The 27,501-nt window shown below is 43.2% G+C and overlaps 1 protein-coding gene across 1 annotated transcript; it reads right to left on the reverse strand.

Moving 5' to 3' along the window:
- Positions 1–72: 72 nt before the first annotated feature.
- Positions 73–27,075, reverse strand: LOC146173355 (venom metalloproteinase antarease-like TserMP_B). Its single transcript, XM_084585174.1, has 12 exons — positions 26,974–27,075; positions 24,965–25,057; positions 24,718–24,841; positions 22,485–22,609; positions 19,808–19,879; positions 17,257–17,378; positions 12,378–12,427; positions 9,438–9,546; positions 8,248–8,415; positions 6,928–7,069; positions 3,418–3,531; positions 73–168 (listed from the first exon to the last, which is right to left on the reverse strand). Exons 1-12 carry the CDS (start codon positions 27,058–27,060, stop codon positions 124–126), a joined length of 1,251 nt encoding a protein of 416 aa, XP_084441300.1. The 5' UTR covers positions 27,061–27,075; the 3' UTR covers positions 73–123.
- Positions 27,076–27,501: the final 426 nt, after the last annotated feature.

Genomic DNA, 27,501 nt, shown 5'->3' on the forward strand with positions numbered 1-27,501 from the left:
ATTTTATTAGTCAGACCGGCGGTGTTTTGTATGTACGTTGCATATATTTTTAAAAGGAATATTATCCTTTTTTTTTCATCTTGTCCTGGTGCTTGGCCCGGTGCTCGTCCTTCTTGATGATGTTCACTCCGGCAAATCATGTTTATCACATATGCCTTTGCGGCAAGTCTGGAACATAACCAGAAGAGAAATGAAGTGACGTTACAATCAGTACACTACTTTGCTATGAACAACTTGCTTAGAGCATGCAGAAGGAATGGATAGATTTGCATTAAGGGCTTGCGAGGAGTTGTGGGGGGGGGGGGGAGGGAGGGGAGGGTAGAGAGGCGGGGCGCCGTTTAGCGCGACTGAAGAAATTTAACAGATTCATAAATACCGTCAGGATCTTTTCTGAAGTTTCAAGATCTAACTTTTTATAATGAGACTCTACCCGTGTAATTAAGACACCATTAATGATTTAGTTTAGGCAATGAAGGCGTGTTTTAGGAAGTGGGTGAGCAGCGAGGTGACCGCTGACTGTCCTTGGAACAGCATAAGTTTCTACTGGAGGGGAACCTAACGGCCTAAGTTGGAGAAAGGAGAGAATGTGCTGACCAGTTGGAGTAGTTGAGAGCTCTCCTAGTTGGGAAATGCGGTGGGCTCCACCAGTTCACTGAGGGTGTTGTGAACCCTCATGCTCTCTGTGGACACCTAAACCACGTCGTAAGGTGAGGAAGAATGGTGGAAGTTAAAGCGGAGAGAGAAACGGGTGCCGTAGTGAAGGGCTTCGGAGTAAATTCGAGGTGACTTGTTGATGCTTCTAATTGGCTGAGACATTGAGAAAACATGAAGTATGAACAAGAGGACTTAACAGGGCGCAGCGCTAGCCCCAATCATGACTGAGCAGTACAAAGTGCTCTGCGACGCTAACACTCATTCACAGACGGCAAGCGGGCTTCACCTTCTGCTTCTGCGCCAGTGGTGAAACATTATTTCCAGGTCTTGCAGGTGGTAAAATTGGTTTACAGGAGTACCTGTCCTTCCCTTTCTGTGAACACTTAAACCACGTCGTAAGGAAAGGAAGAATGGTGGGAGTTAAAGCGGCGCTGCGGCTAGGAAGGGAAGGCGGGTGTGCGAAACTTTGATCAGAGGCGTGAAAGGGGCTGCGCTATTCATGAATCTGTTGACAGCCTTACGAAGTCGCTGGCCATCGCCACAATGAGTAGTAAGCATGATTACTTCGCGGATCTGTGTTCATGCCCCTACATCTGATAACTGGACGGCTGTGGCAGTGGCGAACAATGTGTCTTTCGATGCCGCATTGGTGATGCACGTGAACGGCGTGGCAGGAATTCACTTCCTTACAAGGTTTCGACAAGGTATGATTCACTGAGCAGACGAAAGCAGCTTCAAGCTATGTTACTACGCTCCGGAAAGAGCGAGTGAGTGTTCGGTACTGCTATTTACGGTACTTATGCATTGTAGCTGGCCGAAAGTACGTGACCATCTAAGCTTTTTGTTAGGCAATTGGGAAAGCGACAGTGCTGGCTTGACACACCGCACTATGCCATGGAGCGAAAAAGTATAGATGGCACTCCACGGGAGATGTTCTTCGCCGGATGCGGATGGTGGACTCTGCGCTAAGGTTTCGAACTACTAGAGTTCCTCAAGAACGAACTGCCTTATCATCGATGCCAGGAAGCTTTTTCAATGCCGGCTATATGGGCGGAGATGGGGGGGACATGAGCTGCAGCAGTTTCGGCGTGATGCAACGTGTTACCAACACTTCAAATATAGGGACCTGCGAATGACATTAGAGACGGCTTCCCGGTAAAGTTCGCCATCAGACATTTCTAGCCATCTTCCGAAACACTCTATAAATAATTTTCAAATGCCCGATGTTATCTTTTTTGGACACCTGACATTTCGTTTCATACAACTTCAGCACCTTGGTTTGTAGGTTGTGCGAGCTTCTCCCTCTAGCTCAGCCCTTTATGCAAGATTGTGTTCGGCCCCCTTGCTCAGAGCGGAGAAGTGACCAATACGCTCTCAATTCGATAGCAAAGCGTTGCCATTCATTGAGAGCGTAAAAGTGGTTTTCGAACCACGTAAGCGCTGCTCGACACAGGAAACTGTTCTGTGGCAGCGTCCCACAGTTCGTATCGCTTGACTCGTTGATAGAGGATCAACCATTCTTCCTAAGTCCGAAGCACCCTACAGGGCTGCGAGGAGCCATTTAATGCACCCGGAGTTTGTTTTGAAGCTTAGATGTACAGCTAATCCCGTTTGTCGGTTGCACGACACGGGTCAGCGGTCAAAGGGCGACAAGTCGACGCCACCAACGAATCAGCAGTTACAGCTGCACAATATTTAGTGCTTAATGATTGCACCGCGAGCGCCTCGGTAGAATATTACGGTCAAATTGGCGAAAACTATTTATTAAGGCCGGGGCCAGAGACGCACAGCGAACGGCAATTAAAACGAACGTTTAAGGCGTCTCTTCTCGATCCGCCCTTTTTCCTTTTCCTTGCTCTCAATAGATCTTCATCGAATCCGCTGCAATATATTCGGTTTCTACCGAAGACAAGAGGGTCGAACGCTTGGAAAGAATACGAACGGTCGAATATGAGCCTGACACGAGGAAAAGAGAAGTGCAGTCTCTGTCAAAAGTGCAGAGCCCGGGAGGTTTGCTTTTGAGCCGTGTAACGGCGCTGATTTAGAGTTAGTGGAGGTCCTTCCCATTGGAGAGGGTAGGACAAAAAATCTTTATACCATCAAGAAATTTGGAACGCTGGAAATGCAATACAATCCGCACGAAGTGGCTCAGAACTACGGCTTTTGAAACATGGCACATACATGGCTCATACGGATATGCGGGGATTCACCATGGTGTAGGGACATACATATGGAAATTGCCACAGAAGACTACGGCAAAAATATAAGCCCCAAGTGGCAGTTTTGAAAAATGCACGGATGAGAAACAACAGAAGTGCAATTAAAGTAAAATAAGCAACATTATACGTGATTTAAAATAAGACTTCGAAGAAATGTAAAAGAGCGATTCAACCTTCTAGTTCAAACCACGGAGAAACCTTCATTATCAACCCAATGCAAATAGTTTAGTGATCGCACCAAGCGAATGTAAAACTGGTAGAGACAGGGGGAGACCTAACCTGGAGAGCGGGACCTCCAGGTAAGTCCTTCTCTGAAGTGCGAACATGAGTAGACGGTTTCGTTTTTATCTCTGCAATCAAAAACGTGGCTTTGGGCTCATTAAGTCCCCTTACTTTTTTTGAAGAAAGGATAAGCGCCGAAGGTATGAAGCTTAAACATTTTTTGTAACTTTAAGTCTTCTTCCCGAAGCAATAATTTCGCATATAACTATCATGAATTTACGATAGGTATTTTTTAAATGTTAGGACGAGCGAACGTACGTACCAAGCCGTCTCCACAGGCCATACCTTCCAGCAGACGTTCTTTCTGACATTTGCCAGGCCCGTAGTAGGTTCTAAGGCAGCACTGCATATTACATTGTCTCAGCGATTCTTCTCCCTGAAAGAAACAAAAATGTGCACCTTACCTTTATTAACTATAAAATGTAAAAGGCGTGAAACTAAGCTTCGCAGTTTAGCTTTAGAATCAGCGTGAGTTAAAAAGAGTTAAAAAGCCCTTCGTATGATTGCTTAACCTTCTGCAGTGGATTATCTTAGGCTTGGACGCAAGCAGCAAAAACGTACTGATCTCATTGTCTTATGTTAACGAGGGAAACAGAAGGCTGCCTAGGTTAGAAAGCAAAGAAATCGGCACTCATGAAACGAGAGAGACTTACGAAAGAGCGATGGAGATTCAAACAGAAAATATGAGGCTGAAAAGAACTTGAACTGAAGTGCAGACACACAGATAACGTGCACAAGGCGTAACTATTTTTTATCAATCACCCGTCTCAAAACCAGAATAGAAGAAGATGCCTTTTAGGAACAGTGGACTGAACGTTCGCGGAAGCCGCCATGACAAACAGTGAACATAATATAACTAGTTCTGGTCGGGAAAGCATGATTAGAGATCGACACCTCAATAGAAAGCTACAATGATTCATCCAAGTGCGGTTTAAAAGTCCCATGTTACACTCGACAGAATATGATAAAGCGTATTTCGCTGGTGCAACAGAAATAAGCTGTAGAATCGTTAGAGAGGATACCGGCAAACTGTCTAAGGAGACGAAAGATTTGATTAAGAAACACCAAAGTATGAAAGCCTCCAACCCAACAGACCGGATAGAAGTGGCAGAAATATCAAAGCTAATCAGTAGGCGCAAGGTGGTCAACATATATATATCATGGGGAAAATTGAGCATGCTCTAAAGAATAGTCGTAGCCTGAAAGCGGTAGAGGTTAAACTAGCCGTAGGCAAAAAGATGTACGCACTGAGGGACAAGGCAGAAAATGTCATTACTAACATGGACAAGATAATCAAGATAGCCGATGAGTCCGTATAGAACTCTATACGGATCTATACAGTAGCTATAGTAATCAGGACAAGAATGAAATTGGCTGTAATGAAGAGCAATCAGACGTTCCACCAGTAACGAAGGATGAGGTTAAAAAAGCCTTGGAAGATATCAAAAGGGGGAAAGCAGCTGAGAAGGTTTGCGCAACTACAGATTTGTTGAAGGACGGAGAGATATCGTGCTAGAAAAACTGGCCATCCTGTATACGCAATGTCTGATGACATCGAAGGTACCCGAATCATGGCAAAACGCTAAAATTATCTTAATTCCTAAGAAAGGGAATGCTAAGGACTTGAAATATTACTTGAAATATTACAGGCCAATTAGCTTACTATCAGTCACGTACAAGGTATTTACCAAGGTAATCACTAATAGGATCAGGACAACCTTAGACTTTAATCAACCAAAGGATCAAGCAGGATTTTGGCAAAGGTACTTTACCATCGATAATATCCACATTAAAAACCAGGTGATAGAAAAGGGCTCGGAATATAACCAGCCCCTATACATAGCATTCGTTACTACGAGAAAGCATTTGTCTCTATCCAAACCTCAGGGGCCATGCAGGCATTGCGATATCAGGATGTAGATGATTCATATCTGAAAGTACTGGAATATATCTATAGCGACTGCACAGCAACCATAGTTCTGCATAAAGAAAGTGATAAAATTTCAATTAAGAAATGTATTAGGCAAGCAGACAGGATCTCCCCAGTGATATTTACAGCTTGCTTAGAGAGTGCATTCAAAGGCATGGAATGGGACCAGCTAGGCATCTGGGTCATCGGAGAATACCTGAGTAATCTGCGATTAGCTAATGACATTGCCTTATTAAGTGATTCAGGGAACCAACTGCAACTAATGATAAATGATCTAGACAGGATAAGCAGAAAGGTAGGCCTAAAGATTAATATGCGGAAGACTAAGGTGTTGCTGAAGAGCCTGCGAAATCAACAGCGGCTTAAAATGAGTAGTAGCGAAGCGTTGGTAGGCGAATATGTCTACTTAGGGCAGGCAGTGACCGCAGACCCGGACCACGAAGTGGAAATAACTAGGAGAATGAGACCGGGGTGGAGCGTATTTGGAAGGTAATCAATCATTATGACTGGCAGCTTACCGGTATCACTCAAGAGGAAAGTGCATAACAGTTGCATCCTACTGGTACTGACCTATGGGGCTGAAACATGGAGTATAACAGAAATGGTTCTACGTAAGTTGAGGACAACGCGGGGGGTCATGGAACGAAAAATATTAGGGGTAGCATTAAGAGATAGGAACCGTACAGAGTGGGTCAGAGAAATAACTCAAGTTACCGACTTTCTAGTGGAAATTAAGAAGAAGAAATGGGCATGAGCAGGGCATGTAGTTCGAAGGGAGGATAACCGATGGCCTTTAAGAGTAACCAATTGGATTCCAAGCGAAGGTAAGCGTATCAGGGGGCTGCAGAAAATTAGGTGGGTGGATGAGTTTAAGAAATTCGCAAGGATCAAGTGGATGCAGCTAGCACAGAACCGGGCTAAGTGGACGAAAATGGGAGAGGCCTTCGCCATTCAGTGGGTATAGTCCGGCTGATGATAATAATGATTATGACCTCGCTGGCAATTACTAGAGAAAATTCTCTTCCCTCAATTGATGTTTTTAGTATTTTTGTCCTTTTGTAATAGAAGCAAAACTATTTTAGTGCTAAATATTATGCAGTGCCGTATTGTGTATTGTCGTAGCTCAGAAGATCGAAAGCTCTTCAGAAGGCTCCTAACGTACCATGACGAAAATACGGCACTGTAGAAAACATTTCATTATCAAACAGCGCTCAAACATTCGAGTGTATTGCTGCGTATTTCCCTCGTTTTTTTAACGTGGTGGCCATGCTTCAAATTCTTTCAAAGGAGCTCAGCGCGCCGCGTATAGCAACTGCCATTTAAGTCGGAAGCTTTTCTTGGGGACCGTGTTAACATCAACGAGCGTGAAACATTGACAGCAATCCACCCGAAAATCGGGTTCTCCTCTTTCTGTTCTCATGCGGCACAGAATTTTTAAAGAGAAAACAAATAATGCAGCACTTGGCAAAATTATACACAGTTCTTGATAAAATTCGCTCAGCAAAAACGAGCATAGGATGCTTGCAATGTTTGTGCTTAACGGCAGATAAGAGCATTTCGCTCGTTTTTTGCTCGCAGTACTATCTTTCATTCAAGCCCTAAGACTGGTTTTCGGAACTCCTACCGAACCTATTCACATTTACGCAACTTGAAGGTACTTTGCCTGCGGAATGCCTCCAGTAACACAATGCGTGCAGCTCCTAAAGGCCTCCAGCTCCACTTGAATATAACACGGATGTTGGTTACGCCTTATACTAAGCCTTACACAGACCTAAACATGATGAATTAAAGAAATTCAATCGTTAAAATGTACTGCATGATGGGGGATTTGGTTTAACGCACCGTGACCGCCATTCCAGTGCCCCGGCCCTTGAACAAGATTTTGCAGTATTCCTCTTCGGCGATCATTTGCCCGGGAAGTTTTTTGTGCCTCGTCATGTAATCTTTGTCAGATTTCTCCCGCAGGCAATCCTCTGACCTATTCCTGGAACGGAGAAAAAGAAAAGCACTTCTTATTTACAAACGTCCCACGCACGTGGGTTTTCTCACTTTAAAAAAGAAAGCATTAGGCGAGCTGCGTACCATTTGAAACAGATACCGATACTGTTTGGCAATTTGACTCACATAGTCACGCCTCTGTCTACGTTCTAAAGCGTCATCCTGGAACTGCTTGAGACAGCATGCCGATTTCAAGAGTACCAATACTATTGTCCCTGCTAACTCCATTTGCGATTTTACGAGAGACGTAGCCACTTTATAAACCAAGTTCGAACGTTGCCGTGATATTTGTTTGCTCCGGATATCCATTGGCTTTTATTCAGGGGCTGAGCCCATTTGAGCCAAGCATGCACTAAATTCCCGATTTAAATAAAAAATACGTAAAACATGGGTTGTTTTTCACTTGATAACTTTGCAGGATTAAAATAGTTGCAACAAATGAATTATACAGGCTACTTCTGTGAATATTCACACAAACATCAGCATTTATAGGAGAGGTGTGGACTACATTAGGAACACGCTTATCTTGAACGCTCCCTCGATGGCCTCCAGATGAAAAGGGGGGTCTTCTATAAGGTGCTCTATTATAAGCGTAGTGTGAATGCCAGGACATTTGTGCACGTGCTCGTATTTCACATAGCGCGAACTGCCTCTAGAATCGAAAGTAGTGTATGCTCGAGCTATCCTGTCGGCCTCTTTGTTCCCTGCCGCCCCCGCGCGAGCATCCGACGAGTCGATGGAACTTTTGCCAGCATGCCAAGTATACTCGGCCGTACTAGAAAATTATAGAGGCAGAAGTATGCGATATCCCCCCCTCCCCCTCCCCCGCAAAAAGCAAAAAGCAGCAAATCTAAAAGACGGGTGGTTGCGTGTCTTGTTTTAATAAAATCCGCGCATCTTTTTTTTCTTTTTGCTGCATTGGCGAAATCTACGAATTTTTTTTTTCTGCTTTCTGCCATATTGGAACACTCTACACAGTAAATCGCTAATGCGTCGCATAACCCACGTTTTCACCGCCAACAAACACGCCGTATACTCGGAAGGAGACATACGCCTCGGGCGTTTCTGCGAGCGCCGCCGGCTGCCGATCACCACTATCGGAGCAACGGTGGCGCTACCTCTAGGTCGATTTCGCGGTGAATAGGCTCGCGCCGCAACAGTCACCTGAGTAACGCCCTTATCTGGGCTTTGCTGCATGAAGACAGCTGGTACTTCTTGCGTCCACCGTCCTCGTAGCTCATAAGGTATCCTTCTCCCCAGCTGCAATTCTTCGCCCCGGGGTTGTTAGGGATGCTGTTCACTCCTGGGCCGCCGTCGTGAACAGCGCCTAGACTGCAGAGGAACCAGAAACGTGGATTACCCCATCAAAATTCTCAACGCAATAAATAATTGGGCAGTAGAGGTAGTTCACAAAGTCTGTAACGGTCTTCACTATTGTAAGCAATAGATTTCATTGTTGGGAAAAATAGCATATACTAAGCATTCTACCTAGGTTACCTTTCCATTGCTGAAGGCTGCACATAAGAAAGAAGGCTGTCTTCTCAGTGCTTCAGACATAAGGCCACATGTGTTGGCGAAGCAGGGCAGCGTCCTGGTTGCTCACAGCGAATGTTTGAAGTTTTCTGCCCCGCTCAAAGTCCTACAATTTTAAGCGATGTTTTCGTAAACAGAGATTAAAACAACGTGTTGCAATGAAGTTCTAAAAAAACAGGGTGAAACCTATACCTTGTTTGCACCATAAAGAGTACAATTGATCAATTTATTTGCAGAATTTATTATCACATGCCCATCAATCACTCATTCTTGCATGTAAAGCATAAATTTGTGAATTCTTAAATAGCAGTGTCGGTTATAGCCAATCTGAGCTTTCGGTGTCTTGGTTTATTTTCAGATGCAATTCACTGATTTCGATACAAAGAGACTTCATATTTGTTCTTAGTCACATCTTAGCGTTTACGCCAACTGTATAGAGCGTTTTCGTCATAGCCATATCTGCTATACAAATGAAACGGAGACGGGCCTTTCATATTTGCAGTATGCAGCATGAAACTATAAAAATAATTGATCACTGAGTGGAGATTTCGCCATACTTTTCGCTTTCTTTAAAGTTACATAAATCATGAAAAGAAATACCGGGCCCTGGCTTATTAATGCGGCAAATTTTGTGGCATTAAGTAACTAGCTACCTGCGTTTCCATCCTGCCCATTGTACAGACCAAGAACGGCCATGTTAAAGAGGCAAGAATGTATGAAAAAAGTTGGCTCTACTGAAACACTACCTATAATTCGTGACTTCCACATCTACGTGGCACATTGGATTGCATAAGCTTGAAAAAGACTACCTCAACACTCACACGTGAGCAATCTCATGGGCGGCTGGGTAGATTCCTTTGTAGCTACCAGCACTGTCTTCACCGACGGCAACGTTGTAAGTGAGGCAGAGCGTCGCAATGAATGCGAGGCCTATGTAGAGAAATGAGGTGTGGCTAATAAATGAATTCCGAATGCAATGCAATTCTCACTTGAATTGAGCTAGCAGGCTTCTATAATAAAACCCGGAACGGGATTATTATTGCGAAAGCAATACTATACTCCCACTTTCAAGCCTTAGCATGACCCAGCCGCAGTTACGTCTTACCCACGTGACGCTGTGACGTCACGTGGGCAAGATATGACACAGAGATGAACGCGGGGAGGAGAGGGAAGGGGCATGCAAGAAAGAAAAATGCCCAGTGGTAGTTAGTATGCGGAGTCATGTAGAAATGAGGAAACGCGGCGGCGAATCAATCTGAAAAGAGAAAAGGGTGATGGGGGCAAAGGAAGGCACACTGCACAGGTTCTTAAAACATCAACAGGAGCGCTCGGTGCTTTTAACGTTATGAAGAAACCACCTTCCGGGTGTCCTACAATGTTTGCGAATTCGAGCAATAAATGGTAAAACAAAATTGCAGCCCGTTTATCTAAGTTGGCTAAATGCGATGTGCATGTGAAACTACTTAACGTTTAGGTTCGCTTTAGGTTCGAAGCTAGAGTTACAAGGTCAGGCTCACGCAAATATCTTCGAAATCACAGACCGGAGACATTGTTGGTAATGGAGAATGGAATTTTAGGATCGGTTAGCGCACGTTAAGAGAGCATTGTAAAACAGAAGCATTTGCATATATTATGCAAGGATGGAAGTTGATGAAGATAAGGACATGAAATGCACAGCACGAAACAGTGAGAAGCCGTTACAACAGCTGGGTTTTAATTTTAGCAGTCAGATTTTATTATCGTTCGGTGCCGCCATGCTTGGGTACAGCCACAGGTCTCTTTTTAACGTCATTAAAAATTCCTAATAGAAACGAAACGTCTGCCTTGCTAATATGCTTTGAATTTTTAATCAGTACATATAAGTCTCAGTAGTCTCCTACTGCGTTCGTTAGTAATTACCCTTTTTATTTTGGTGTTTCATATTTACACTTCCTTCTCCATTCCCTAGCAATTATTTCTATTTATTTTCTTGCGATGTAATTATACATCTCAAAATCTAATATCTCTGCACCCCAATTCTTGGTCGATCCCCCTGTTGTGGGTATGTGCCATGAAATTAGAGGAGAACAACAACAACAACAACATCAGTAATGCCCGCGGAGGGATGATTTGTCATAAACCGCAAACCATAAGCCATATTTTTCTTTGTTACTGGAACGAAGTATTTCTTCGGGACATCTTGCAGAGGACTTTCAGACAGGATCTACCGATTACGCTGTATTGCATACGGCTTCAGCCTCTCCATAATCAAGGCGGTGTGCCGTACGAATTATTTATGTTGCTGCATCTCCAAAGTGTGTGGAAATTGAGAATGGCTCTAAGACACGCTGAAGTGGATGCTCGTTCAGCGAGGGAGCATTTACTTGAAAATGTGACTCACCTGAACGCAAGTTACAATGCCCAAAGTGAGAAAACTGAACGGATAGTGATTTTGATTGAGCTGGCTTTGATCTGGCTGACGGGATCTAGTTGACAAAGAGTGTTTGAAGCACAGTGCAGCGTTGGTTTTCGCTGGTACTCTTAGTGATTTTGTATTTATTCGGGACTTTCATGACACTGCTTTTTTAATTATGAACTGGAAATAAAAAAAATGCTGCGATACCTAGAAGTTGCATCCCCGCTTAACTCGAGAAATTCCTTGGTTCGATTCAGTTTGACACGACGTTTTCCTTTTCCTTTAACTAAGCTTCTAAGGCCTGTGTCTGCGCTAGGTTGAACAGTGCTAACCTCTATGTCATGCAAGTCACAAGATTATTAGTTGTGTTAGACAGTGTTAGTTAGTGCTTCCGTGCTAAAATGACTCTCCCATTTATAAATGTAGGCTCACCTACAGACTTTCACTCCCCATGGTCCTCCCTTCATTCCTCCTGAAGTATCGACTTTGGGGACTCCAGGGACCTTATTCCGAGTTTGCGTCGTTATCGAAGTGTCGCTTTCTCACGTGACCTAGAGTAATCTGATTAGTGGAAACGCCGGAACATGATGTTGCCACCTCTTCCGGTTCCGTATTGACAACACCCGGTTTCCGCGTTTTGACCAATCAGATCACTCAAGGTCACGTGAGATAGCGGTATACATCGATAAAGGCACAGACTCGGGATATGCGCCCAGGAACACTACGCTAAAGCTTGCACCACCGCATGATTAACATTAATCGTGCCTGATTTTTTTTTATTCAACGCGAGAGACGCTTCAGCTTCACTGACTGGATTTGGCGGACACACCTCCAACAGGTTCTTGTAGCCTCCGGCAAACTTGCACAAATTTCCGTGCTCGCTTGGCTGTCCTTCAAGGATTGATCTCGGTAGCTGAAGCACTAGTAGCTGCTACTGTCAGAGACACTCACGAAGAGAAGCTTCAGAGGTAAAATTTGTGGAGCCCATCTGGCCCGCTTTACGCCGAACATTGTCGACTAGCAAAGCCGGCAAATGAAGCAAAAAATTGAAGTGTAATAAACACGCCGGAGGACATTTAATTGAATATGGGAGTAGTGTCTGATATTTTGGAATGCCTTAGACTGGCGACATAGCTCAGATTAAAAATTCGGTGTTTGAAGACAGGGGAACAAATTATTTTGAAAGTTTTTATACCACTTAGTAACCGCATCCTTAAAGTGAGAATCAGGAGCTCAACCTCATTTAAAGTCTACAATAGTAACCGGCGTTATAAGTGCTCGACAAGAGACTACCGTGTTTATAGCACCTGCCATATGAAGGCGGTTTTGAAAAGTTCCATTTTTCTTGAGAAGGTGAGGTACTCACCAGCGATGCCAGAGTCTATGCTGGAGTGCGAATGAGATGCCATGTCTTGACTGAAATTATCAACATTGGAAATATTATTCGCTGTCATAGAACAGTCAAATATGTGTTGAGTCTAACGTGCGTAACTTTAGCCACGGGTGAAAGGAACGTCGGATATGCTATTTGACCATTGTCATGTCATCCCAGAGCCTGGTTGAATTAGGTGCGGCTGTCACGACATTCATATTCCGGTAATTTTTGGTGCCGTTTCTTGAGGGCTGAAAAGTGCTTTTTGAATTTACATTTTGCACCGTTTTGCCACAAGCTCTGGTCACAGGGCGTTACTTACTCCACATGCTTGCGGTACACTTCAGTGAAGTGGCCCCTTTGTTTCGCAGGCATTCAACCCTATAAACTTGTTCTGACGTTTCCTGTACTTGAGTGGAAAATGATTGTTTGTGTCATGCGTTAGACAGGGGTTAGTTGTGTGAAATAATACACACACTCATGGTCGACCAGTACCCTGTACTGTTTGAGTTCTTTCGCGCAATCTATCATGTCCGCATAACTCGAGGGCCACTTACCTCCTCCTCCAAGGCTATGACGCGCCCATCATAATGGCGCCCGATTGTGGCTCCTCTGGCAGAGCATCGTTTCCGTAAGCTCTCACAGACATTCATTTAGGTATTTATTAATCATTACTCTCTTAGTGTATAAAGTCAGGCCTGCTCATTTACGTACATTCGTAAGCCGTGATGTTATGCAATATACCACACTGCATATATGCAAAAGTTACGCTTTAACCATGAACGTGTGCGCGTGGGCAATGAATGTCGAATCGGAATGCTGAGACTTTCGCTTACCAAAAACAGATTTCGGCCATAATTGTCCTGCTGACAACTCTAATGATGATAATGATGATGAAACTGACTTTACCCCTGACTGTTTGCGTGGTTATATCTCGTCTTGCCATGCCGTCCATCTAGACGTCTTGTGTTAGGCTGCTTTACGTTAAGTTTTTATTGTTAACATCTTCATCGCTGAAACATGGCTTGCTCCTTTGTAAACAATCACTTCATAGAGCGCTCTCCTGTATATAAACGGGCGTAACAAACGCCATGCTGTTTCGAGATCCAAGGGTATCCGGTTTTCGTCTCAAATTATTACACTTTAAACTCGGCGCCTTGTCGGCGACTTTAAGCCTTTTCACCTAATTTGGATGTTTTCTACATTCTGCCACTGTAGGGACTTCCGGGTTTTCCTCTAAATTGCAGATTTAACTCTATCGGGCTAACCCTTAGCTCTGTCGGAACATGTTCTTGCTCCCCAAACTCTGGCAACCGTAATTTTTCAGAAAGCTTTCATTATAGTCAAATCGCTAAGCTCCCTTTAGACCCAAAATATCCTTCAAGATCAGACGCTTGGCCTGCTCAAATAATTAAGACCAATAGTTGCTAATTAACTATTGCATTAGGAAAGTATAAAAACAAATAGGAGCCGGTGAATGCGGCTTGTCCCGTGTACCGACAAAGTGGATTGATTTGTACAAACGCATCCAATGGCTCACTTTGTGCATTTCATTATAGAGAAGTTAAATCTTTAGTATTGGCCCAATAGACCAAAAACACTTTTTTTTTTCATATTATAAATTTTTTGCTTCGAAAAAAGGAGTTCGATATATGCAGAATTTGTAAGGTATTCACTATATATAGATCTAGAGGAAATGATGAAGTGGAGCGTGGTTTTAGAAGACTACATAAAGGGCACGCTCTTGTCCGACGATGAAAGAACAAAAAAAAATAATGAATTTGCAGATTTTCCAAGGGAACCTGCTACTAATTTTAAAAATTGGCTCTTGAAGATATGAAGCAGGCTTCTGCGACGCGATAGTACCATGCAGTTTAAGCGGATACGAGGAAATAGAGGAAATGATGTCCAATAGTAAGCTTGAAACATTTTTTGTGATAACATTGGGACCTAGGTATTCTAAGCGGGGAATAACTAATATCAATGTTCTTTTATAGAATTATGACGCTGGTACTCAACAAATTTTAGCGATCTCAAGGAGACAAGTCGTGTGCTTTCAAAGCCTAAGCACTGGCCCAGTGCCGTCAATCAATGGCGCCACGTAATCATCTCTCTCCCACCAGAGTTGCGGTGGTCGCCGCTGCTTGCAGATAGATACAACCCATGCGCGACAGAGGAGATGGCGCACCCATTCGCCATTGATTGATGACGCTGGGGCCGTTACTGAGGCTGGGTTGATTGTAAGCACTTAATTTTTGGCGCTACATTGCCAGAATTTGTTGAGGTAGAGCTTCATAGGTAGCCGCGTGTTTGACAGCGCATGACATTTACTAATTGCCAGTCACACATTCCAAATTAGAATCAGAGGCCAAAGCGTGATAGTTAAGTAGTCAAATATCTTAAACTGGTTAAAAGGCTTGCAAATAACATTATTTTTTTATTTTCTGATGAGCACCAACAGTGGCACAAATCTGTCAAGAAGCCCTCTGAACATCTCAGAAAGCTAACTTTTCGCAATTAGTAGCGCGCTAACTTGCAACCTGTTGTGGATACCAACATGAACTTTGGGGGGAGGGAGTAAAAGAACACATCGCTGACTAACAATTTTACTGAAAAGACCGAAAAGATGCTACATATAGACACATGGGTAGACAGAAAGTGGAAGGAGAGAGAGAAAGTGAGAGGGCTGCGCGCAAGGCACAAGTGAGCGCGAAGAGAGCAAAATACAAAGGATAAGGCCATTTAGACAGGGGTACACTGAATAACCGGTATTACCAAACATTGAAGCCGCGTTGCATTCATTCGCACGTGTACTACGAACCCGGCAGATAACCGAGAAAAAGAGTGTGGATGTGAGTGCAACAGCCGCTGCCATGGCTGCAATGGTCCCAAAAGTCACACCGGCCTTCACAACAGGGATCATGCCAACAAAACCAGAATATAAAAAATAATACGGCGATATGGACGATGAGAAAGAAGGCACACGAATGACAGGACTATTACCTCTAACAACTGAATTTTATTTTGCATCGAACCTGTCTTTTTGTAGTCAACCAAGCAGTATCACACATGCAATCATCACATATCTATCGCATGCTCATGGAGCAACAGCTGACGCAATACATCGGAACAACGGAAGAAATGCCAACGCGAAAGACGATAACAAACCACCTAATCAATATTTAACGAGGCATTGAGGGAGGAAAACAACGGACTTTTTTTCCTCTTTCTTCTCTTCGCTCTACACCAGCAGAATAAGAAGGCAAGCATGACCCTGTCAAAAGCATCAAAACCTGAAACTATAGTTATCAACCGCATGAGTAGCGATATATGATGACCAATAGGGAAACGTGGAAAAAATAGTGAAACAAGATGTGTAATTAGACGAAAGCCTGCGTCAGAGTCATAAAAGTCGAAACCATAAACAAAACAAAAACATTTAAAAACGATAAAAGCAACCGTGTGAAGAGTGATAACGTGTGGCCAACAAGAAACGTGAAAAAAAAAGTGAAATATGAAGAGGCAAGACCAAAGTCTGCGTCAAGGGCATAAAAGGCGAAAAGAATTCCGCGCGGACACGGCCAGATTGTCAAAAACAACCATATTATCTATAGAAAAACTTCTAAGGAAGGCATTTTCTCATTGATAAGCGTAATGGAAGGCTTGCTCACTCCTCTGTTTCCTTCTGTGTTTTAATATAATATGCTTCTACAATCTCTCTTTCGATTCGATCCTTTCCACTCGTCAAGAAAATGATGATTTCGAACTAAGGACGACAATTTAAGCATACTTTGCAGTGGTGCACTAGGAAGCTTCCTCCATTGTTGCTCAGGCTTCGGCAGTGTTCGCTTGCGCGCTCATTCAAAACAATGTAAATGGGCCCACGGCTTAAGGAAACCTAGTAGAGAACACGAGTCCTACGCCTGGTGAACTTTTTCTGATGTGTTATTGTACAAGCTGGTTATTTTTTTCGGTTGTTCATAGCACAAAGCTTAGAAAGCTTGCAAGTGGCTGATAATACGGCCTGAACGTTACGTCTGTTCGCTACTCTCGTAATATTGTGCGAAACCTTTTGTATATACGGTATTACCGCCACACGGTTACGCGAAGCTTGTTCGTTGGTATCGGGACGTTGCTTAAATTACTGAAGCAAAGTTTCGCACAAAGAAGAAATTCTCGATGGCGGGTATCCTGCATGCCAACTAGCTCGGAAGAACACCATTCCTTGAAAACACCTAGTGTGTAACTTCACCCGCACACTTGCGAACTCTCAAGCATGTAGCCTCGACGGATACTAGCGCAGTTCTGTGCTTGCCACTCGGCTCGCGATTATGCTGTACAAGAGTGGATTCTTTATAGCCAGCTTAGAATGCTGTCGGACACATCGACCAACGCGGAGCGACACTAATATTTGTCCAGGCCATGCACTCGATCATCCATGTTAAGCATGCTGACTCCGATACAGTGAGCTTCCTTTAATGGCATGTAAGACAACGCTGATGGGCTGGCATCGTTCTTTTATTATATGTCTTGTTTTTTTTTTTTTGTATTTTTTCATGGGCAGGCAATAGCATTTTATGAAGGAATAAATATATGCATTGCATTGAAGCATTAAATGAACACGGTCCACCTTTTGAACGGCGACCTGTTCAAAAACTGCTATTTGAGCAAAAAGGTCTAGGAAAATAAGGTGGCCAAGAACTTACAAATTTAAATTAACCAATGCACTTGTCTACATGATAACTAAGTGTATTTCGGAGCAAAGCTGATTAATAGCTTAATATCAAATATGCTAATCTGCTAAGCTAAAGCGATTTCATCACGTAGAATTTATTCCGGAACCCAAACAAAAGAGGAAAACTGGAGAACTCACTTTGTCAACATGTATACAGCATCAGCGTCTTTCCCGAACGTTCTGTTGACGTAATCTGCGAACTCGTTGAGGGTTTGCTGAGCCATCAAATAACCATGTTCTCTCACTTCACCTGTCCCGTCCTACACGAAAGACGTTTAGTAAATTTAAAAAAAAAAGTAGAAAAACCTCTATGATCTTGTTCGCCTCTAAACTGTCACTCCGTTTCTCAGCATGTTTCGACTGCAGACATTTTCAAAGAACCGTAATCAGTGCCCTTGACCAGAGGCGGGCGCTTCCCCATATTGGTACACAGCACGTCTTTGCTGTTGTCAGTGATCTGGTGCGTTTATGTAGTACTCGCCTGTACACAAACTTCGCGACTGCGCATAATCTGCACATTCTATAGCTTTTATTTTTACTGGCCTCTGTACCTATGCAGAAGGCCTGCTACTGGCTTAGATTTACATATTCCTGTGATTAGAGCCCCTTTTCTCTCCTACGTGTACTCATTGTCACTTGTCATAATTTCTTTATTCCTCTCCCCTAATCCGAAGGCAGCAAACCTTATACTTGGTGTCAATTTTCTGTAATACCAAGAATTTTTCATTTTTAATATGCCACCATTCGACTCTCTTCAAACGTAATATAGTCTTCAAACCCTTTGTCATAAAACTCGGTTAAACACGAACCGGATGTCCTCTTTGTCCTGCAAGATGAATTGCTCGATTTTGATGAGCCTAATATTTCACATAGAATTCTATCATCGGGATATACATCATACAAAAAGTTTACAACATCGCTTGTTGCACACTGGTGCTTCGCTGTCTCCCTCTGCCCCTTCGCTTTTGATCGGTAGCTGAAGTGATAGCAGTGTCACCCATTTCCTCTCTCCTAACCCTCTTCCCCTCTCCTAACTCACTTCCCATCATAAGCTATGCCAAGCTAAGCAAATTGGAAGATGGTTTACACTCGCATAATTAAAGAAAGTTTTAGTCCTCGTCGGCTGCGTTTGCGTCCTTTTGTCTTTAACACACGGCGATGAAAAAGGAAAGGTAGCATAAAGGTACAGTTGCTTTTCAATCGCTTCACGAATGCGGGTAATTTGTTTTTGATAGCGATGTCAGCGCACGTTAAAGATCCCCAGGTGGTCGAAATTACTCCGTAGCCCTCCACTACGGCTCCTCTTTCTCTCTTTCCACTTTCACTCCCACCTTCCTCCCTTCCCTCACGGCGCGGTTGCGGTGTCCACAGAACAAGTGTGACAGATACTGCGCCTTTCCCTTCCTATGAACCAATTAAAATTAAATTGTTTTTGATAGCAGTTTCCTCAGTTATATGAAACACTCAACGAAGATAGCTTACAATGCCCTCGCGCAAAAAAAAAGCCCCTGAGAGCTGATATTTGTGGCCGTACGCCAGTGCTAATATGGAAGCCAAGTTAAAGGAACAAAAATCAAAATGCACCATAGTAATCCCACAATGAATGTTACTGAAATGGAAGCGAACACAAAAGAATACACCAGGAAAACTATTAAAACAGCATGTAATTGTCCGTGCATATGGCGGAAGCATTCTGTGAGAAATAACAAAACATTTAAATAAGGCTACCACTCTTCACAAATGCTGCAGTAAATTTCTTGGAAAAAAAAATGAAAAAAAATAAACTTTCTAAGAAAGCAGAGCTACATCCCATAGTTATCTTAATTATTTAATACATTGAGTCTTTTTATTCGTTATTTATGGGCTGTTAGAATGCAGAGGGAATTATTTTGCCGGGTTTCAGGTTCAAATGACGTGAAATAGGTTTAACTTTGCACACCTTCATAATTCCTGTTTAATAGCATTATATGTGCCTAATTTCGCTTAGGATTTTCAATGTAGGGCTTTATTTCGCTTATATTTTTGTAATTTTGGCCTAACAATTATAATATGAGTATAGTCATATCGTTCAGCTCTAGGTAAAGGGCTGTAATATTAGCATATTAGTCACTGAGAAATACATTTACTGATTAGGAAAATGGGTATAAAACTTCAATGTTTTGAAATTCTGAAATTATATCAAGGCCCCAGCAAAACGAAACAAAGGAATAATAACGGAGTTTGCTAGTTCACTCAGGGGACTCAACATACAGAGGTTCACATTGAAAGGATTGATATTATTCATCTTTGTGAAAAAAAAAAAAAAAAGGCTGTGCTGTCCGAGTTATGTGCTGTGAAGGCATGAATCATTCTGTCATGTCCGAAAAAAGAACCCATTTTTTAAAAAAAAGTAAAAAGCTATGGTTTGAATTGCCGAAGAATATTTGTGTGAATTTTACGCGCAAATAAGTCATTTCTTTCTTGGAGTACACATCTCCAAAGCAACCATTCTGTGAAGATTCTGACGCCTTGGGTGAACAGCTTCCAAGGATTCATTGTTATCATTGCATTAACAAAATAACTTGTTGAGGCCACATACAAGCGGGAGCCAAATCTTGCTCCCAGTACACAGCATTACTTTTACTCAAGTGTCAAGTTGGAGTACGTGAACGTAGATATTTCGTTAATGCTGTGAAAAATATATACTCACTGTATTGCGGGTGATTCCGATAACTTTTGTCTTGATCCTTGGATTTTCCATTCCCTCATACCATATGTTAACCTGCAACACATAGAGAAGGTTATGCGATACTATAGGTACTTGAGACCTTGTTCTGCTGCCGCGTACGAAACGCACTTCCCAATATGATGAACTAATAATTTGTGCGAGCAAATGTCATGATGTCTGCTGCAGCGAACTTATAGAGGAACTACTGCGTGTATGCTCTTTGTCCGCCTGCTAGTCTAATTTCGAAAGCGTGCCTAATTAGACGAGTACGATAAGACGTAAAGAAAGTGATGACCGCGTCGTACACACCAGAATCAGCACTGCGCTGGGACGTTCGCAGTACGTATAGACACTCCTCACAAGTGCCTGCAAGCCCGCGGGATTGCTACCAATGAAGTTTGTAAAATATACGCGCAATGCCTCGCGATTTGTTTATGAAGCAATGTAGGTGGCTATTTCAGTTTTATTTGCGTGTTCGCAAACTGACGCTATCATGCGCGAAGTTAAGCTAAGGCATTGATAGTTTGTATTTAGCCGTCCAGGCAGTAATTTCTTCTCGCATCCTTTAAGCTCCAAATTGGTTTGAGGTAATCACCGCTGTTTCCTTCTTTCGAGGTGCTTTAGTAATCAGGAATGCTTACAGGGCTACACTATACGGCTGAGGATAAAAAAAAAATCGTTGTCTGGTCGTTTGTAACGAAGATGACACATTCTCGATTCGCCGCAATATTTAGAATATAAGCTTGCATAGGAATGATGTGGTACCAAGGTAAACGTGCGCCATGGCTTATATAAAGAAATTTTATGGGGAAGCTAAGAAAAATGAAGCAACGAAAGATATATTGTTACCTATTGGTGCTAACTGCTAAATTTACTCTATATTACGCCTGCCACAGTAATTTTGATGCACGTTTGACAGTCTCTAGGCTGCCGCCATATTTGGACATCAGAGAGTCATATACAATTTTAATAATGCTGTTGATGGAGAGACTGAGTAGTAGATGTGTAAACTATGATCTCTAAAAGCCTCGGGTGTCACACTGAAAGGAAGAAAAAATTGTTCATCGCCGCTCACGCGTCTTTTAATATTGTGTATTTAATATTGTGTAGGTACCTACCAAACCAGCTGCAATAAGCTTGCAAAAGCGTTAGGTTTTCACGAAGGGTTCACTGCACTGAAACACTGAATAATCATTACAATAAAGATAAACAGCATCGACCTCCTCCCAGCGGCAGACTGCAGGAGCTACGCTAGTTACGAAATTGTCATGTTCGAAAGGAAAAGTTATGCGGGCGTTCGTCTCAGCTAAGGAGCCCGATTTTTTTCAACTCCTGCGATGCCACGTGGTCGCGTGACGTCACACAACCCGCAAACGAATCAATGCCCATCATGTGCCAGAAGCTTGCCCGTGTTGTTTCACTCACAGCGCCGACAGCGGCTACAACAACGGATTTCTGCACGAAGAGGCCTTTAACACTGTCTCGTTAATTGCACACCTGGCGTTCTAAATAAATTTGTAAGGCTTGGCTCTTGCACTAGCAAAGCACAAGCCGTCCTGGAGATGGCGCGGGAGATTCTCATTGACAGAATCAACATCGGCTTTTTTGTGGTGTATGAATAGCGTTTTAGTTAATGCCCTGCAATGTTTGAAACCTCTTACTGGGCCGTTGTTGACATTCTCTCTTACAAACCTATGCGTGTCAAGCTTCTGTTGCGTAGAACAATCTCATCTTAAGCAATTACGCAAAGGACGAGACAAGACTATATGACCTGTTGTCTTTCTTGTTCGTATTTTGTGTTGTTTGTTACTACCACCACACGCCAACTAGCCCTACTGTCTGCCCTTGTATAGAATCTCTCAGTTTGGCAAAAAGCCATGTAAGGTACCTTGATGCGCTGTGTTTTTTGTTTGTTTTTGTTTTTCGCGGAGTAGAACCATTCACTGCTTCGCATTGAAGTAGGCAGTCAAGGTGGAAACTTCAGCGTCGACCGAACAGTGTGTTACAATAAATCGCTTATTTGCTTTGCACCAAGTTGCAAAAAGAAAACTATTTCAGAACAATGACATTATGAATATGGTCGTTAAGAGAAACATCCTCACCTAATACATGCACGAAAGTATAAAAGAACATTTCTCGTTAAGACGTACACAAAGAAAACAGAGATAGTGAGGTCAAGTCTTCCAAATATCTTGTAAAAGTTGGCCAGTCATGAAAGGCCTAAGTTACATTTTTATTCGACCTGTCAACTTCTGGCGTGGGAATCACCACAACTCAAGCCCCTAGTTAGCTCGATGAAATATTTCATTAGTGACGTAATCGAAAGAAAAGCTTTTCACTGTGCTGCCTTCTCGGGCAGCGGCTTATGATATATGTTGTCTGACACCGTTTCTTTATAGTTATATCAAAGCAATTAGGCTCATGCTTGCTCATGTGTCCAGTGCCTCCATCTTTTCGGTTCTTTCTTTTTCGAATACTGCCCGAAGAGCAGAACCTTTTTTCAGCGCATTGTTATTTCTTACGCAGAAAAGCAGATTTGGAATTTCGGCGGGGTGTTCACAGAAGTTTCGCAATATACACTTCATGAAGGCTGTAGGAAAATCCCTACTGCAACACATTTATCTTCACAAGGAAAGAAGGACTATGCATGCATGCTTACTGCGTTGAACAAGACAGCAATGTAAGCGATCAGCTCTTCGTTTGTCGTAAACTGCTTCTCGTGGCTGCTGCAGGAAACCACGTGCAATTCGACCACGTATTCCTCCAGACGTTTTTCCTGCGAGGCTGTATCGCAAGAGTAATTCTATTAGAGGCTGGCATGGCGTGGGGTTTAACCCGCGGAATACGAAAATGACAAGATTTAGAAAAAGTTATTTCTATAAACCATAATGCCATAAGAAGTACGCGAATGAGGTGTCTGTTTTTCTAAAATTATTTGCTTCAGTGGCCGTCTGTTTTTCTAAAATTATTTGCTTCAGTCGCCAGGAAACCGGTGGATGTGACTCTACAAGGTGTGGCCCAAACAAACTTTAGAATATGAGTTCACTGAAGTCAGTGTTAGGCCTAACGTGAGAAGTATTGCTCGACCTGCAACGATTTTTCTATTGCGTGATTACTTGTTAATACTTCGCTTAAATTTTTTTTCTCCAAAACTTTACTTCCTTTGTTTGAGGCCGAGTTGTCTTTTTTCTTTGCGCTTTTTTCTCTTTTGCTGCGCCGCATATATCTCCTATTTGTTTGTTTTCTTAACTCATAAATGGTAGCCAAGGGAGTGCTCCCAATAGATTAACCAATTGTTTTTTTTTTTTAAACTGGGCAATAAATATTTTCTCTTTCGATCTTTAGCGCGTATCGCCTGTGCGGCGACAGCTTAGATGTTTTTGTTGTTAATACCATTGGTGTCACATATCACAAAATTATGTCTAGTTTCCTTCCCAACTTAACGAAAAGGTTATTTGAAGAGGAACGAAAAACTCTCCATGATGATAGTAACCAACGCGCGTCTCTCTTCTATGTGAAATAGCTTTGCATTAAACAAGGCTTTGTAAGCGTCTGGGCGTACTAGAGGAAGCTGTTGGCCTTTTTGAAACATACCAATTAAAACGAACGAATGAAAGCTGGTACTTACGCTCCTGTTGCGTTTGTCCGTAGAAGAAGGGAAAACCGAATAGCAAATTGTAAGCATCTAGAGGTGCACACGAAACAGAAATTGCGTTCGGTTATTGTCTGAAGCATATTTATTGTATTGTAGACACGATGTTTTGGGAATACACACTTGGTTAACAGAAATGGCAACAGAAAAGAAAATGTGAAAGGAGGCCAATGTAAAATTTCTGTTCAGAAACTTGCGAAAAAAAAATCTACACTCCTTTAAATTTTCCATGATCGCTTTCCGAGATGCTTGAGCCGTTTTTTTTTTTTGTTCCATTCTGTCAGGTTTCGACTTAAATTTCTAGCTGTCTGCGTGATCTGCCTCTCATGACCAGCTTTTTTGCATCCCTTTATACGACTATGCAGCCACATTTAATACAGCATGATCCTACAGTATTCCGATCAAAATTGGTTATCAGAATCTTGTTGATCATAATTATCTTTGTCATGGCACCGAAAACGCAAATATAACAACATATCTGCTTTGCAGAAAACAGGAATTAAAATTTTCCTTGTTCTTGGTGAAATCTGGTCACGTTTTTACGAAAACGTACACAGGGGTTAACACTTCGGACTGAAATAGCAGTACCGCCTAGCCTCAAAGAGATGATCAAAAAACTCCCTCGACACACCGAAATTTGCTCACGTAGCCTGTTGAGGGTGGAAACTTGATTGCCTCGTTTTTTTTTAACAGTTCTGGAAACCAAAACTCTGTGTGCTCAATGAATGCAGCATATTGCAAGAAATATTGCACGCAGCTCAACCTCAAGTTCTCCACAGTGAGCCTTTGTAAAAAGTGTATTTCCGCTTTAATCTCTACATTACTGTGGTTGCACGCAGTCTCGCCTTCTTCCTGAAACAAGGGGTACAGCTTAATGCGGGGCTGATATTTGGCGGTATTTAAGCATTACTTTTATAATTTTCTTATATGGAAGGCAAAACAGCATTAAAAAATGGCAGAAAAGCCAAACAGGTCGTTCCGAATTTAAAAACAAGTCACGCGTCTTTTACACCTTTCTGCTCTTTCATTTGTCTCTCATTTGTGATTCAATGTAGCTATACTCTGAGGTAATTCCCGGAAATCAAATTTTCCTTTTCCTCCCTAGTTCACACGTTATTACGCTCAATAAAGCGCTCAACCGTACCTTCTGTGTCGCATGAGATTCAAATAGCAGAAACTCAGCTCAAACATCAAGCTTACAACGATTAGGAGTTCATATCTGTTCATTATTTCTACCAACCACTTTCGCCCAGGCTCATCTTCGGTTCTTCAATTTCGTATAGTTTGTGCAGGATGGGAGCTCCTGCTGAGCGTTCGTTGGCCAGGAGTGGCTTGATTCTCAAGGTTGGGCTCAGTATTCCTTCCTGAAATTGCGGAACATTAAACAAAGGTTTATACTTTGGCTGAGTTCAGTGAGAAGCCAAGATCTGCACTTAGTAGCCGTTTTGAGCATAGCGCATTTTCTATCAAATCACAACTATGCGTACCACTTTCCACGCTTGGTCATCCTGAGAAAGCATCACCGACGACTGGTACCCGCTATCGTGGTACAGGTGCTCTTCCAAACGCCTACCATTCCACTGCAAAATGGAATGGTCACAAAAAGTAATGCATAAAAACGAAAAATTTCAAGCAATCTTTACTCAAAATATATAATTGTATTAGCACGGCGCTACAACTATGATTCGAAGGACTATCGTGTCGTGAGAAGACAGATTCAGGTGCTTCGAAGTGCATGCTGGCGGCCATTTAATGGGCGATTTCTAATGCGCTGTTATGACTAGCTGCGCTGGGCAATTCCGCCGATGTGCCTGCGGCGTTCAGGCTTTAGAGAACCGCAAATAAATTTAAAGTGCTTGGTCGGAGTATATGCGATCGAAGGAATATTTCGTGGTAGGCGAGTGCAAAATCAAATCAAATCAAATCAAATCAAATCTTTATTTCCATCAGGTGCTACAGATGGAGGGCTACGGAAAAAGAGCTGCCACTTGGTGGCTTGACCAGTCCGTATCCCCATATATATACGTCGGAAGTGTTGTATGAAGCCGCTGGCGTGGCTACCGGCCGAAACGTTGCGCCGGAAATTTCCAGCACGAGTAGGAACAGTCGGAAGGCTGTGGCTACAGTTCTGTTCTGTTGAACGGGCCACCTTGCGGATCAGCCGATGCGGCTCGCACTAGTATGTTCGCGCCGGGAGGTTACAGGCAGCACCCGATGCTCGTGCCCAGTGGTAGTGGCTTCCAGGCTGAATTGCACCGCCATGTGTTAAGGGCGTACCACCGACGCGATTCGCCAAACGAGTTCTAAAGTAGGAAATCCTGAATTACTCCTATATGTATCGTCAGTCGGCGGTGGCTGCTTCTCGCTCTTTGCTTCCCGCTGCGCACACAGACTGGTCACGTGACCACAGTGTATCTACTTTTACAAACGCGGCTAGAGAGGCATGCAGCGCACCCAGCATCGGGAGGACCCGAGATGCTTCTGAAGCTACCGCCAGTTGGCGGAGGCTTTATTTCCCCTGCTCCTCAGTCAGGATGGCCCATTTGTTGCCAAGTTGACAATGCGCGTAACTGCTGCACACACACCACGCCAGATGGCTGGTGAGCATGCAGTATGTCATACGGAGGGAGAGAAGGCCGCAAACGTCCTCGCATCCGCTTTGCAACAGCTGTGGCAGCTGGCGCGCTCACCTGGCCCTCGGATCGGAATACCGATACTGACATACAGTGGCTACAGGGACAGAGTGCCAATGACTTCCTGTTGGTCTTGAGCTGGTATGACCTAGCGGAGTTGCATTTGGCTCTTAGAGCAGAGCCGTAGCAACCCAGAATAGAGTGCGGAAACGGAGAGCGCGTTAGAAAGAGAAAGAAAGAGAGTGCCTACGGACATTGTTGTTTGTTAATGCCTGTATTAGTGAAACTCGAGCGCCGACTGTACTGTTGGATGAGTCTGTAGTCGGCGTTGGTAGGAGTCAAATCTTTTCTGGCGGCATAAGTAGCGACTTGGACGCGCCACCTCTGCCCCATGTCCTCTGTAGGTCGTGGCCCTGACTAAAGTGATATTTTCTTAAAGGCCGGTGTAACCTTGGCTCAATCCTAATTACACAATCTGCTTCCGGAACTACAGGATCAATCCTCACAAGATTGCCCTCCTCCCACCCATTTTCTCCCACCAACGCCCTCCTTCACTTCCATTGGTCCACAAGAAGGCCTTGAAACATCCATGGCTGAGAACTACAGAACCAAACTAATTAAATCGAATGCTTTCCCGCTCTTTTCCCACCTCTTTCATCACAGCTTTGTGCATTTCTAGGTCATAATTAATTCGCTTGTTCTTGGATCCTTACAAGGAGAAAGAAAAATAAGCATAAAATAGCAGTTCCAGGTCACCATGACTTGGAATTTCATGAGAAGGCTCTGTCAACAAATCATTCTAGAAAAGCCGTTTCACTCGAAGTAATCACTGATATCTAGAGCTAGTTCAAGGACCGGCTCACCAGGGTATTCTCGGACTTCCCATCAGAGTTCGTGGTGAACATGAGATCAGACGCCAGCACCGAGCTCTTCCTCAAGCGCAGTGTCATGTCGTCCTTGATGTGTAGAAGCAGTTCGCCATTTTCGCTTCTTTCTTCCAACAGGTGCGGATAAACTAATTCTTCTCTCAACGATACTTAGTGAAGGAAGGAAAAGAAAAGGTTTATGGGTCAGCATTAAAAAAACCACTGAGCCAGAACAGGACAATAAACTAGTCTAGCTTGGTTCATTGTTCTGGAAGTGGCCACCATTTCGCCCAGGGTGAACAATTTTAACCAACTTTAAATGCGAAAAGAGATGAAAAAAACAACTGATGTAGCCCATGCGTGACGAATTTTATACTTTTTGCACGGCGAAAATGCTCCTGACGATGGCGTTTCTAACCTGCTGCTTCAAAAGCCTTAGAATGTTCTAGCAAAAGCCTCCGAACGACTTATTATTATCGCCGTATTTGTAACTATCAGGAATAAATTAGTGCCCCAAATTAGCCT

The sequence above is a fragment of the Amblyomma maculatum genome, chromosome 11, assembly GCF_055883805.1.
Source record: "Amblyomma maculatum isolate TAMU_Amacu chromosome 11, ASM5588380v1, whole genome shotgun sequence".
Taxonomy (NCBI): Eukaryota; Metazoa; Arthropoda; class Arachnida; order Ixodida; family Ixodidae; genus Amblyomma; species Amblyomma maculatum.

Coding starts and splice junctions, on each gene's coding strand:
- LOC146173355 (XM_084585174.1), bottom strand. CDS start 27,060: ATGACACTGCGCTTGAGGAAGAGCTCGGTGCTGGCGTCTGATCTCATG. Junction 9,547..12,377: donor CATAGACTCTGGCATCGCTG/GTGAGTACCTCA, acceptor TTCTCTACATAG/GCCTCGCATTCATTGCGACG. Junction 8,416..9,437: donor GCCCATGAGATTGCTCACGT/GTGAGTGTTGAG, acceptor GTTCCTCTGCAG/TCTAGGCGCTGTTCACGACG.